This window comes from Coregonus clupeaformis, chromosome 40, assembly GCF_020615455.1.
Source record: "Coregonus clupeaformis isolate EN_2021a chromosome 40, ASM2061545v1, whole genome shotgun sequence".
In the NCBI taxonomy this organism is placed as follows: Eukaryota; Metazoa; Chordata; class Actinopteri; order Salmoniformes; family Salmonidae; genus Coregonus; species Coregonus clupeaformis.
The window spans coordinates 11855052-11867626 of record NC_059231.1 but is presented as its reverse complement, the minus strand read 5'-3'; the positions used below and the strand labels follow the sequence as shown (position 1 = coordinate 11867626).

Genomic DNA, 12575 nt, shown 5'->3' with positions numbered 1-12575 from the left:
GCGCACCGGTTTGAGTGGGTCAAGAACTGCAATGCTGCTGGGTTTTTCACGCTCAACAGTTCCCCTTGTGTATCAAGAATGGCCCCCCTCCCAAAGGACATACAGACAACTTGTGGGAAGCAAATGGAGTCAACATGGGCCAGCATCCCTGTGGAACGCTTGACACCTTGTAGAGTCCATGCCCCGACGAATTTGGGGGCAAAAGGGGGTGCAACTCATTATTAGGAAGGTGTTCCTAATGTTTTGTACACTCAGTCTACAGCCATGTTACAAACAAAGTATGCATAGATATATGTTGCAAGTCTGTGCATAGATGCATAGATATAGATATATAGCTGCAAGTCTGTGGTAACCGTACAGCAGCTAAAGCCCCAGTCTGTGGTAACCATACAGCAGCTAAAGCCCCAGTCTGTGGTAACCATACAGCAGCTAAAGCCCCAGTCTGTGGTAACCGTACAGCAGCTAAAGCCCCAGTCTGTGGTAACCATACAGCAGCTAAAGCCCCAGTCTGTGGTAACCATACAGCAAAGCTAAAGCCCCAGTCTGTGGTAACCGTACAGCAGCTAAAGCCCCAGTCTGTGGTAACCATACAGCAGCTAAAGCCCCAGTCTGTGGTAACCATACAGCAGCTAAAGCCCCAGTCTGTGGTAACCGTACAGCAGCTAAAGCCCCAGTCTGTGGTAACCGTACAGCAGCTAAAGCCCCAGTCTGTGGTAACCGTACAGCAGCTAAAGCCCCAGTCTGTGGTAACCATACAGCAGCTAAAGCCCCAGTCTGTGGTAACCATACAGCAGCTAAAGCCCCAGTCTGTGGTAACCATACAGCAGCTAAAGCCCCAGTCTGTGGTAACCATACAGCAGCTAAAGCCCCAGTCTGTGGTAACCGTACAGCAGCTAAAGCCCCAGTCTGTGGTAACCATACAGCAGCTAAAGCCCCAGTCTGTGGTAACCATACAGCAGCTAAAGCCCCAGTCTGTGGTAACCATACAGCAGCTAAAGCCCCAGTCTGTGGTAACCATACAGCAGCTAAAGCCCCAGTCTGTGGTAACCGTACAGCAGCTAAAGCCCCAGTCTGTAGTAGCCATACAGCAGCTAAAGCCCCCAGTCTGTGGTAACCGTACAGCAGCTAAAGCCCCCAGTCTGTGGTAACCATACAGCAGCTAAAGCCCAGTCTGTGGTAACCGTACAGCAGCTAAAGCCCCAGTCTGTGGTAACCGTACAGCAGCTAAAGCCCCAGTCTGTGGTAACCATACAGCAGCTAAAGCCCCAGTCTGTGGTAACCATACAGCAGCTAAAGCCCCAGTCTGTGGTAACCATACAGCAGCTAAAGCCCCAGTCTGTGGTAACCATACAGCACCTAAAGCCCCAGTCTGTGGTAACCATACAGCAGCTAAAGCCCCAGTCTGTGGTAACCATACAGCAGCTAAAGCCCCAGTCTGTGGTAACCATACAGCAGCTAAAGCCCCAGTCTGTGGTAACCATACAGCAGCAAAGCCCCAGTCTGTGGTAACCATACAGCAGCTAAAGCCCCAGTCTGTGGTAACCATACAGCAGCTAAAGCCCCAGTCTGTGGTAACCATACAGCAGCTAAAGCCCCAGTCTGTGGTAACCGTACAGCAGCTAAAGCCCCAGTCTGTGGTAACCACACAGCAGTTAAAGCCCCAGTCTGTGGTAACCGTACAGCAGCTAAAGCCCCAGTCTGTGGTAACCGTACAGCAGCTAAAGCCCCAGCTCTGTGGTAACCGTACAGCAGCTAAAGCACCAGTCTGTGGTAACCATACAGCAGCTAAAGCCCCAGTCTGTGGTAACCATACAGCAGCTAAAGCCCCAGTCTGTGGTAACCATACAGCAGCTAAAGCCCCAGTCTGTGGTAACCATACAGCAGCTAAAGCCCCAGTCTGTGGTAACCCTACAGCAGCTAAAGCCCCAGTCTGTGGTAACTCGTCCAGCAGCTAAAGCCCCAGTCTGTGGTAACCGTCCAGCAGCTAAAGCCCCAGTCTGTGGTAACCATACAGCAGCTAAAGCCCCAGTCTGTGGTAACCGTACAGCAGCTAAAGCCCCAGTCTGTGGTAACCATACAGCAGTTAAGCCCCAGTCTGTGGTAACCGTACAGCAGCTAAAGCCCCAGTCTGTGGTAACCGTACAGCAGCTAAAGCCCCAGTCTGTGGTAACCGTACAGCAGCTAAAGCACCAGTCTGTGGTAACCATACAGCAGCTAAAGCCCCAGTCTGTGGTAACCATACAGCAGCTAAAGCCCCAGTCTGTGGTAACCATACAGCAGCTAAAGCCCCAGTCTGTGGTAACCATACAGCAGCTAAAGCCCCAGTCTGTGGTAACCATACAGCACCTAAAGCCCCAGTCTGTGGTAACCATACAGCAGCCTAAAGCCCCAGTCTGTGGTAACCATACAGCAGCTAAAGCCCCAGTCTGTGGTAACCATACAGCAGCTAAAGCCCCAGTCTGTGGTAACCATACAGCAGCTAAAGCCCCAGTCTGTGGTAACCATACAGCAGCTAAAGCCCCAGTCTGTGGTAACCATACAGCAGCTAAAGCCCCAGTCTGTGGTAACCATACAGCAGCTAAAGCCCAGTCTGTGGTAACCGTACAGCGCTAAAGCCCCAGTCTGTGGTAACCATACAGCAGTTAAAGCCCCAGTCTGTGGTAACCGTACAGCAGCTAAAGCCCCAGTCTGTGGTAACCGTACAGCAGCTAAAGCCCCAGTCTGTGGTAACCGTACAGCAGCTAAAGCACCAGTCTGTGGTAACCATACAGCAGCTAAAGCCCCAGTCTGTGGTAACCATACAGCAGCTAAAGCCCCAGTCTGTGGTAACCATACAGCAGCTAAAGCCCCAGTCTGTGGTAACCATACAGCAGCTAAAGCCCCAGTCTGTGGTAACCATACAGCAGCTAAAGCCCCAGTCTGTGGTAACCGTCCAGCAGCTAAAGCCCCAGTCTGTGGTAACCGTCCAGCAGCTAAAGCCCCAGTCTGTGGTAACCATACAGCAGCTAAAGCCCCAGTCTGTGGTAACCAGTACAGCAGCTAAAGCCCCAGTCTGTGGTAACCATACAGCAGCTAAAGCCCCAGTCTGTGGTAACCAAACAGCAGCTAAAGCCCCAGTCTGTGGTAACCATACAGCAGCTAAAGCCCCAGTCTGTGGTAACCATACAGCAGCTAAAGCCCCAGTCTGTGGTAACCATACAGCAGCTAAAGCCCCAGTCTGTGGTAACCGTACAGCAGCTAAAGCCCCAGTCTGTGGTAACCGTACAGCAGCTAAAGCCCCAGTCTGTGGTAACCATACAGCAGCTAAAGCCCCAGTCTGTGGTAACCATACAGCAGCTAAAGCCCCAGTCTGTGGTAACCATACAGCAGCTAAAGCCCCAGTCTGTGGTAACCAGTACAGCAGCTAAAGCCCCAGTCTGTGGTAACCATACAGCAGCTAAAGCCCCAGTCTGTGGTAACCATACAGCAGCTAAAGCCCCAGTCTGTGGTAACCGTACAGCAGCTAGTCTGTATTGTGCACAGACTAGACCAGGCTGGGCATGGCACCAATACAAATGTTGACCGTTTTTTTTCAATTCCACCCCTCCTTATTCAATTGACTCAGTGCCTACCCAGCACAGCAGCAGCAGCCAATGAGCCGCCCCGTTAAGAACAACTTTGACAGCTTCATAAAAGGCCTGTATTTGCTCGTTTGACTCTCAACAGGATGTTGCAACTAGCAGCAAACCCAAAGGAAAACAACATCTCAACATTTTCCCTAGTCAGAGAATCTGTCACAGAATTAAGAGACCTCCCAGCTAACAATTCTAGGGAGAGAGAACGTTTTTTTTTGTAATGTTACATGGTTGCCATGTTCTCAGAATACAAGATATATTAATGTCCTAGACACATTTCATGGGAACGTCGCAAGAACATTCCTGTGTCCAGTTTTCTGAGGGTTAGGAGAATCTTGTGTCCTATTGCTTAAATATTCTGAGAACATGGCAACCATGTTCTGTGTATGTTTGGTGGGACGTTCTCCAACGTTCCCATGAAACATGTCTAGAACATTAATATCTTAAGTTCTGAGAACATGGTAACCACGTTCTGGGTAAGTTCTATTTGACATTAAGGGAATGGTCTCTTGGAAACATTCCTTGCACATCACAGGAACATTCCTATGAGACTCTTAAGGGGAATGTTCTCTATTGTTGTGGGAACGTTTGTTGTTAGCTGGGCAGTCACTCCTGCAAGCCAGTGTCATGCCGGGTCATGATCTCACAGACTACTGCTCACTTGTCAGCCTAAGAGCTGCATTGACAACAGCTATAGTTAGGCAGTCAGAGCATCACTGCAATGACAACAGCTATAGTTAGGCAGGCAGAGCATCTTCACATATTCCCTGCATCACTGCATGCCTCATCTCAGAGGAGAGCCAAACAAAGCACAATGTGTCTGATAATACCCTGGATTAACAGACCTGCTCAGTAACTATATAGAATTACACATCACTTACCTTGCCAGTAGAAACTACCAGGGCCTCCAACAACCACCCTGTTATTCTGTTGGAGAGAGAGAGAGAGAGAGAGAGAGAGAGATAGACAGACAGACAGAGACAGAGAGAAAGAAAGAAAGAAAACAACTTTTAAAAAGTAAAAACATAAAATAAAGATTAAATAAATAAATAAATAAATAGAAATTTAAAAAGGAAGAAATAAATAAGTTATTCTGTTACTCTGAGAAAAGAAAGAAAAGTATTTAAAAATCAAGACAATAAGATCTGAAACTGAATCCTGGAGAATAATACTTTGATTTCTCTATTGTTGTATGGAACACTGCAAAGTAATGCACCTTGACAAAGAGAACACAACACACAATACACACCTTGACAAAGAGAACACAACGGACAATACACACCTTGACAAAGAGAACACAACGCACAATACACACCTTGACAAAGAGAACACAACGGACAATACACACCTTGACAAAGTCAATACTGAATCCAGCCTGACAGAAGCCCTGTCCATCTGGAGAGTTGGCTTCTGTTCACAGTAACACAAACACAGAATGATATAGGAATCTCTCAATGGTAGACCAGGTGTGGTTATCTCCATCTGCAGTTATTGATATAACAGTAGATTTAAAAGATATAGGGCCAGTTTCCCGGACCCAGATACGGCCTAATCCTGGACTACAATGCACTTTTTTTTAATGAAGATTCTGTAGGCTTAATTTGCTGGGCCGGGAAAAAACAAACATTTTCCCTGTCACTTACTAGATCGACAGGGAGAGTATTCCACAACTTCTACTCCTTTCTTCAGGAAACATGTTCCGACAGGCTCTCGCTCTGACATGCTGTACGTGCTCCACTGGTAGAGAGGTGCACAGGCCTGAGAGAGACAAAACACCTCATGAGTACAGTCAACAACAGCAAGGCCACGCAACAGTCACAGAGACTCAATAGAGTAATGGGTAATCTCTCGTTACAGACTGCTCGCTAGCTAGCTAGCGCACGCAAGATTTGGTTCTGGATTCCAAGATAAGGACATGACAGTCCCCAGGATGTGTTCACCGTCTGACATCCTGCGGGATCGTCTGAGACCAGCCACCCGGACAGAGAATGAAACTGAATAATATTTATGTCTGTAATAAAGCCCTTTTGTGGGGAAAAAACACCCCAACACCACTACAGCCGATGCTTGGCATTGCGCATGGTGACCTTAGGCTTGTGTGCGGCTGCTCGGCCATGGAAACCCATTTCATGACGCTCCAGACGAACAGTTCTTAGTAAGTTTGGTAGTGAGTGTTGCAACCGAGGACAGACCATTTTTACGCGCTTCAGCACTCGCTGGTCCCGTTCTGTGACCTTGTGTGGCCTACCACTTCGCAACTGAGCCGTTGTTGCTCCTAGACGTTTCCACTTCACAATAACAGCACTTACAGTTGACCGGGGCAGCTCTAGCAGGGCAGAAATGTGACGAACTGACTTGTTGGAAAGGTGGCATCCTAGGACGGTGCTACGTTGAAAGTCTCTTCAGTACGGGCCATTCTACTGCCAATGTTTGTCTATGGAGATTGCATGGCTGTGTACTCGATTTTATACACCTGTCAGCAACGGGTGTGGCTGAAATAGCCGAATCCACTCATTTGCATGGGTGTCCACATACTGTACTTTTGTATGTGTGTGGCTCTCTCATTCGGTTTGGGGGGGGGGGGTTTGCAGGACTGAGTTTATGGGAAACCCGGATCTAGATAGTTTGTTTTCCCAGTCATTGTTAATAATGATTCACATACAGTGATGATGTCATCTCGAGAGGACTTCCAGTTTGTTGCCATCTTGCTGCAAGTCTCTTTCAGGACATCCGCTATTAAAGGAGGTCCTGGATCGTCCATTCTTTTGTCAGTTGAGTCAATCAGTATTTTGGACAAAGCTCTTGAAAATATTGTTGTTGTAACAACTGCTAATAGAACCCTTTTAGTTATTTTAAAAGATCCTTCACCTAAACACTGTCCTCTCCATGACTCTCACCTTTGGCTTTGGATGCCGTGGTCTCGACGTAGGCCGATACTCCACGCAGCTGCAGACAGGGCAGGTCACAGGGCGGATTTAAACATCAACGAACAGCAGGGATTTAGACAGCCACAAGGCCGGGGGGGGCTGTGTTCAAGCTGTCAAGGAAACCTTGCTAGTTTGATAGCTAGGTAGCTACCTGCTACGCCAAGCACTCTCTTCAAACTTTTCGTTGGCAGGATCCCTGGACAGATATAGCGGTCCCAGCAACTGAGGCTATCCGCGTCGCGGGATCCAAATTCAAAAGGTAGCTAGCAAGCAAACTTTTTCATTATAACACTTTTTCAGAGACATTCAAAAACAACAAACCGAGCTCTCCCTCATTCCGCGTTTAAAACGTGATCGTACCATGGAGATAAGTATGAAAAATGTATGCACTCACTAACTGTAAGTCGCTCTGGATAAGAGTGTCTGCTAAAATGACTAAAATGTAAAATGAAATAAGGACATGACACTCACCAGGATGTGTTCACCATGTGACCGTACCGTGGCTCCAAACCACTGGTTGGACTTGAACTCCATCTGGACCCCCTCGTTATTCTTACGATCATCTGTGAGGGAGAAATCATTGTGGTTTTACTGAAGAAACACCATCACTTTAGGGGTGTCTGCTTGGAAGAACCTCTACTCTGTGTTGTTTTCATTATGGCACACCTAACATCATATTTTTATTTTATTTTTTTATGTGCCACCGGTGATGTAAACAAGCATTTCTTATTGGACAAGGCAAGGTACTCCTTCCCTGTTTCAATCCCTTTTCTTCCATTTGCTGCCTAATGAACATGACCCAGAGTAGGCTGAAGACCCTACGTTGAATTGTATAGAATTCTACGTCAGGCAGAAATTTAGCTTTTGGATCAGGAAAGTTTCCTCTCACGACCTCGACAAGCCAGAATGCTATATAAAATGATACTTTACCGGTTGTCTGTGTGGTTGGTCCTTTTGCAGGTAGGAATGTGAAACTAAATGTCCACAGAGTAGTGTCATCAACACGACCTTCAGTATGCCGGTCTGTGTATCGTTTGTATTTTCCAGTTTTTATTTTCAATACTGATGCAATTCGCACGTGACAAACACTTGTACAATACGGCCGAGCCTAACCGAACGGCAAACACTTCCAGCTGATTGTGAGGAAACATGCTTCGGGCGACTACATTCGGTTACATTCAGCTATTGTTTACATGTTGTGCATCACGTGCAATGCGTCAACAGATTGAAAATACAAAAGTGACAGAACCTACCGACACCACAAAAAGTCGGGTAAACAACACTTTCCTGTGGATACCCTATCTCCACTTCCTGCCAAAAGGACCAACCGGTAAAGTAAGAGTAAATATCATTTTATTCAACATTCTGTCTTGTAGAGTCTTTTTTTTACAGCGACTTCTTTCAGACTGATGTCATGGATTTACCATTGTAACCAATATAGGAATAAGGATGAATCATATTAGACAGGCTCCAACGCCCACCGCATGTGGCAGGGGGCTACAGTCCATTACGGATTACAAAGGAAGACCCGGCCGTGATCTGCCCAACGACGCCTCTCTGCCAGATTAACTCAATGCATTTTATTCACGCTTTGACAACAACAACAACATGGAGCCGGGTGTGAGGGGCCGTCACCGACCAAGAGGACTGGGTGATCTCTCTCTCCGAGGCCGACGTGAGAAGGGTCTTTAATCAGGTCAACACCCGCAAGGCCGCGGGCCCCCGACGGTATTCCAGGGCGTATTATCAGAGCATCTGCAGAACAGCTGGCAGATATATTATATTATATTATTATTATATTATATTCATGGTACATTTCAACCTCTCCTTGTTCCAGTCTGTAATCCCCACATGTTTTAAGATGACCACCATCATCCCTGTTCCTAAGAACTCTAAGGCTTCATGCCACAATGACTACCGCCCTGTAGCACTCACTTCTGTAATCATAAAGTGCTTTGAGAAGCTGGATATGGCACACATTAACTCCACCATCCCAGACACCCTAGACCCACTCCAATTCGCATACCGCCCCAACAGCTCCATAGATGATGCAATCTCAATTGCTCTCCACACTGCCCTCACCCACTTACATTTTACACTTAGATAAGAGGAACACCTATGTGTTAATTGATTACAGCTCAGCGTTCAACACCATTGTCCCTTCCAAGATTGTCACCAAGCTTAGGACTCTGGATCTGAACACCTCCCTCTGCAACTGGATCCTGGACTTCCTGACGGCCGACCCCAGGTGGTGAGGAGCTGATTGTGGACTACAGGAAACGGGTGGAGCAGGTAGACAGCTTCAAGTTCCTCGGTGTCCAAATCACTAAAGACTTTAAAATGGTCCAAACACAAGACGCAGAGTGGTGAAGAAGGCAATGCCTCTTCCTCCTCAGGAGGTTGAACAAATCCTGAAAAGGTCCTACAGCTGTACCATTGAGAGCGTATTGACCGCAAGCGGTACCGGTGAATCAAGTCTGACACCAACAGGCTCCTGAACAGCTTCTATCCCCCAAGCAATACGACTGATTAAATAGCTAACAGAATAGCTACACGGACCGAGTTCACCTTGTATCTTTATTTACTTTTTATATCTCTATGCACACTCACACACACACACACACTCACTCCATCATTTTCTCACTCACACATAATATGCACATACATTTATACTGACTGTACACACACACATACAAGCTGCTGCTTCTACTCTGTTTAGCTTTTATCCTGTTGCCTAGTCACCTTACCCCTATACATATCTACCTCCATCACTCCAGTATCCCTCCACATTGTAAATATGGTATTAGAGCTGACCCTGTATATAGTCACCTTACCCCTATACATATCAACCTCCATCACTCCAGTATCCCTGCACATTGTAAATATGGTATTAGAGCTGACCCTGTATATAGTCACCTCACCCCTATACATATCTACCTCCATCACTCCAGTATCCCTGCACATTGTAAATATGGTACTGGAACTGACCCTGTATATAGTCACCTTACCCCTATACATATCTACCTCCATCACTCCAGTATCCCTGCACATTGTAAATATGGTACTGGAACTGACCCTGTATATAGTCACCTTACCCCTATACATATCTACCTCCATCACTCCAGAATCCCTGCACATTGTAAATATGGTACTGGAACTGACCCTGTATATAGTCACCTTACCCCTGTACATATCTACCTCCATCACTCCAGTATCCCTCCACATTGTAAATATGGTATTAGAACTGACCCTGTATATAGTCACCTTACCCCTATACATATCTACCTCCATCACTCCAGAATCCCTGCACATTGTAAATATGGTACTGGAACTGACCCTGTATATAGTCACCTGACCCCTATACATATCTACCTCCATCACTCCAGTATCCCTCCACATTGTAAATATGGTACTGGAACTGATCCTGTATATAGTCACCTGACCCCTATACATATCTACCTCCATCACTCCAGAATCCCTGCACATTGTAAATATGGTTTTGGAACGGACTATTTAAATATTTCCTATATATAGTAAGATTACTTACTTTGTGTATTTCATATTTCTTATGCTTATTTCTCGTGTGTTATTTCTAGCAATACATTGTTATTGATTATTGCATTGTTGGGTTTTGAGTTTTGCAAGAAAGGCATTTCACTGTACTTGTCTATGTGACATTAAAACGTGAAACAGTCTGTTGTTTAGGCAAGACCCAGAGTACCCACAGACAAATGGACTGGTTGATGTTGGGTATTCCTGATAATTAATAAATGAAGGCAGGAGCAGTGATGAGTTTTCATCAGAGCCTGGAGATGAAACTATATTTTCCCTGTGAGGAAATGACTCACAGCCAACACCCATTAATACCCCCTGTCTAGCCAACGCAGATCTATCTCTGACACACAGCCAACACCCATTAATACCCCCTGTCTAGCCAACGCAGATCTATCTCTGACACACATGTTACTCCATGAGGAGGGATATCCATGAGGCAGTGTTTCCCCTAGTGTAATAGGGTTGGTTATGTTTCCACTTCCCACTGCAGAAAACAGTGCATTCGGAAAATATTCAGACCCTTTGACTTTTCCCCCCCCCAAATTTTTTACGTTACAGCCATATTCTAAAATGGATTACGTAAAAAAAAAATCTCCCTCAATCTACACACAATACCTCATAATCACAAAGCGATAACAGGTTTTTAGAAATGTTTGCAAATGTATTATAAATACAAACAGAAATACCTTATTTACATAAGTATTCAAACCCTTAGCTATGAGACTCGAAATGGAGTCTGTCAGAGCAGAAACCAAGCCCTGAGGTAGAAAGAATTGTCCATAGAGCTCCGAGACAGGATTGTGTCGAGGCACAGATCTGGGGAAGGGTACCAACACATTTCTGCAGCATTGAAGGTCCCCACGAACACAGTGGCCTCAAACATTCTTAAATGAAACCACCAAGACTCTTCCTAGAGCTGGCCGCCCGGACAAACTGAGCAATCGGGGGAGAAGGACCTTGGTCAGGGAGGTGACCAAGAACCCGATGGCAACTCTGACAGAGCTCTAGAGTTCCTCTGTGGAGATGGGAGAACCTTCCAGAAGGACAACTATATCTCCAGCACTCCACCAATCAGGCTTTTATGGTAGAGTGGCCAGACGGAAGCCACTTTTCAGTAAAAGGCACATGACAGCCTGCTTTAAGTTTGCCAAAAGGCACCTAAAGGACTCTCAGACGATAAGAAACAAGATTATCTGGTCTGATGAAACCAAGATTGAACTCTTTGGCCTGAATGCCAAGCATCACGTCTTGAGGAAACCTGGCACCATTCCTACGGTGAAGCATGGTGGTGGCAGCATCATGCCGTGGGGATGTTTTTCAGCGGCAGGGACTGGGAGACTAGTCAGGATCGAGGGAAAGATGGACGGAGCAAAGTACAGAGAGATCCTTGATGAAAACCTGCTTCAGAGCGCTCAGGACCTCAGACTGGGGTGAAGGTTCACCTTCCAACAGGACAATGACCTAAGCACACAGCCAAGACAATGCAGGACTGGCTTTGGAACAAGTCTCTGAATGTCCTTGAGTGGCCCAGCCAGAGCCCGGACTTGAACCTGATCGAACATCTCTGGAGAGACCTGAAAATAGCTGTGCAGCGACGCTCCCATCCAACCCGACAGAGCTTGAGAGGATCTGCAGAGAACGGGAGAAACTCCCCAAATACAGGTGTGCCAAGCTTGTAGCGTCATACCCAAGAAGACTCAAGGCTGTAATCGCTGCCAAAGGTGCTTCAACAAAGTACTGAGTGAAGGGTCTGAATACTTATGTAAATGTGATAATTACGTTTTTTATTTTTAATACATTTGCAAAAATGTCTAAAAACCAGTTTTTGCTTCGTCATTATGGGGGTATTGTGTGTAGATTGATGTTGATTTTTTCCAGCAGCAGTGGTAAAGTTAGTGTGGGACGACTGTGGTTACTTTTTAATAGGACACTCTACTCCAAAATGAAAAAATATATATATTTATGTTGACATCATCAAAATAGAATGTTCTAAACTGATGCAGCATAGTGGCTTTAGATAAATAGGCTGAACCATGTGGTTGCCCATCTGCATTATCTCATTGAAAACAATCTAAAGACTCTGAATGCATCAAATTCTACAAACAGGTTTTTTTTCTGGATCAAAATGGGGCTAAAGGCTCCGCATGCGGAACAGTTTGTGCATATATTATGACTACATTTTGTGACATTTTTGTGTGTTTTGGTCTTCGGCAAGGGATTTTTTCGGCTGTTCGTGCACACAAAAGATGTTCTTGAGGCAAGCCGAAGTTTTGGTAGCCGAAGTCTACGCCCCTTCTTCTGTGATTGATCAACTGTTTCTTCTTCTTCTTCTCGATTCAGCCCGAAACTCTGTGGATTCAACATCGCGAATAACAAAAACGACAACTTAGAGCATCGCTTGGCCAAGGAGGTTTTAAAAGTAAGCAAGATTGAAAGCAACATGCCGTCTTCACCAGAGGATGAGGTATGTTGTTGTATT

The 12575-nt window shown here is 46.0% G+C and overlaps 1 protein-coding gene across 2 annotated transcripts in view; it reads right to left on the bottom strand.

Moving 5' to 3' along the window:
* Nucleotides 1-12575, bottom strand: part of LOC121555201 (integrin alpha-V) — a 90487-nt gene that overhangs the window by 61702 nt on the left and 16210 nt on the right. For both annotated transcript variants that reach the window (XM_045212078.1, XM_041869044.2), the window contains exons 3-6: nt 7013-7104; nt 5258-5372; nt 4963-5024; nt 4496-4541 (exon numbers count right to left, since the gene is read on the bottom strand). In XM_045212078.1, the coding sequence (XP_045068013.1) occupies nt 4496-4541; nt 4963-5024; nt 5258-5372; nt 7013-7104 (315 nt within the window). The remainder of the gene's footprint in view (nt 1-4495; nt 4542-4962; nt 5025-5257; nt 5373-7012; nt 7105-12575) is intronic.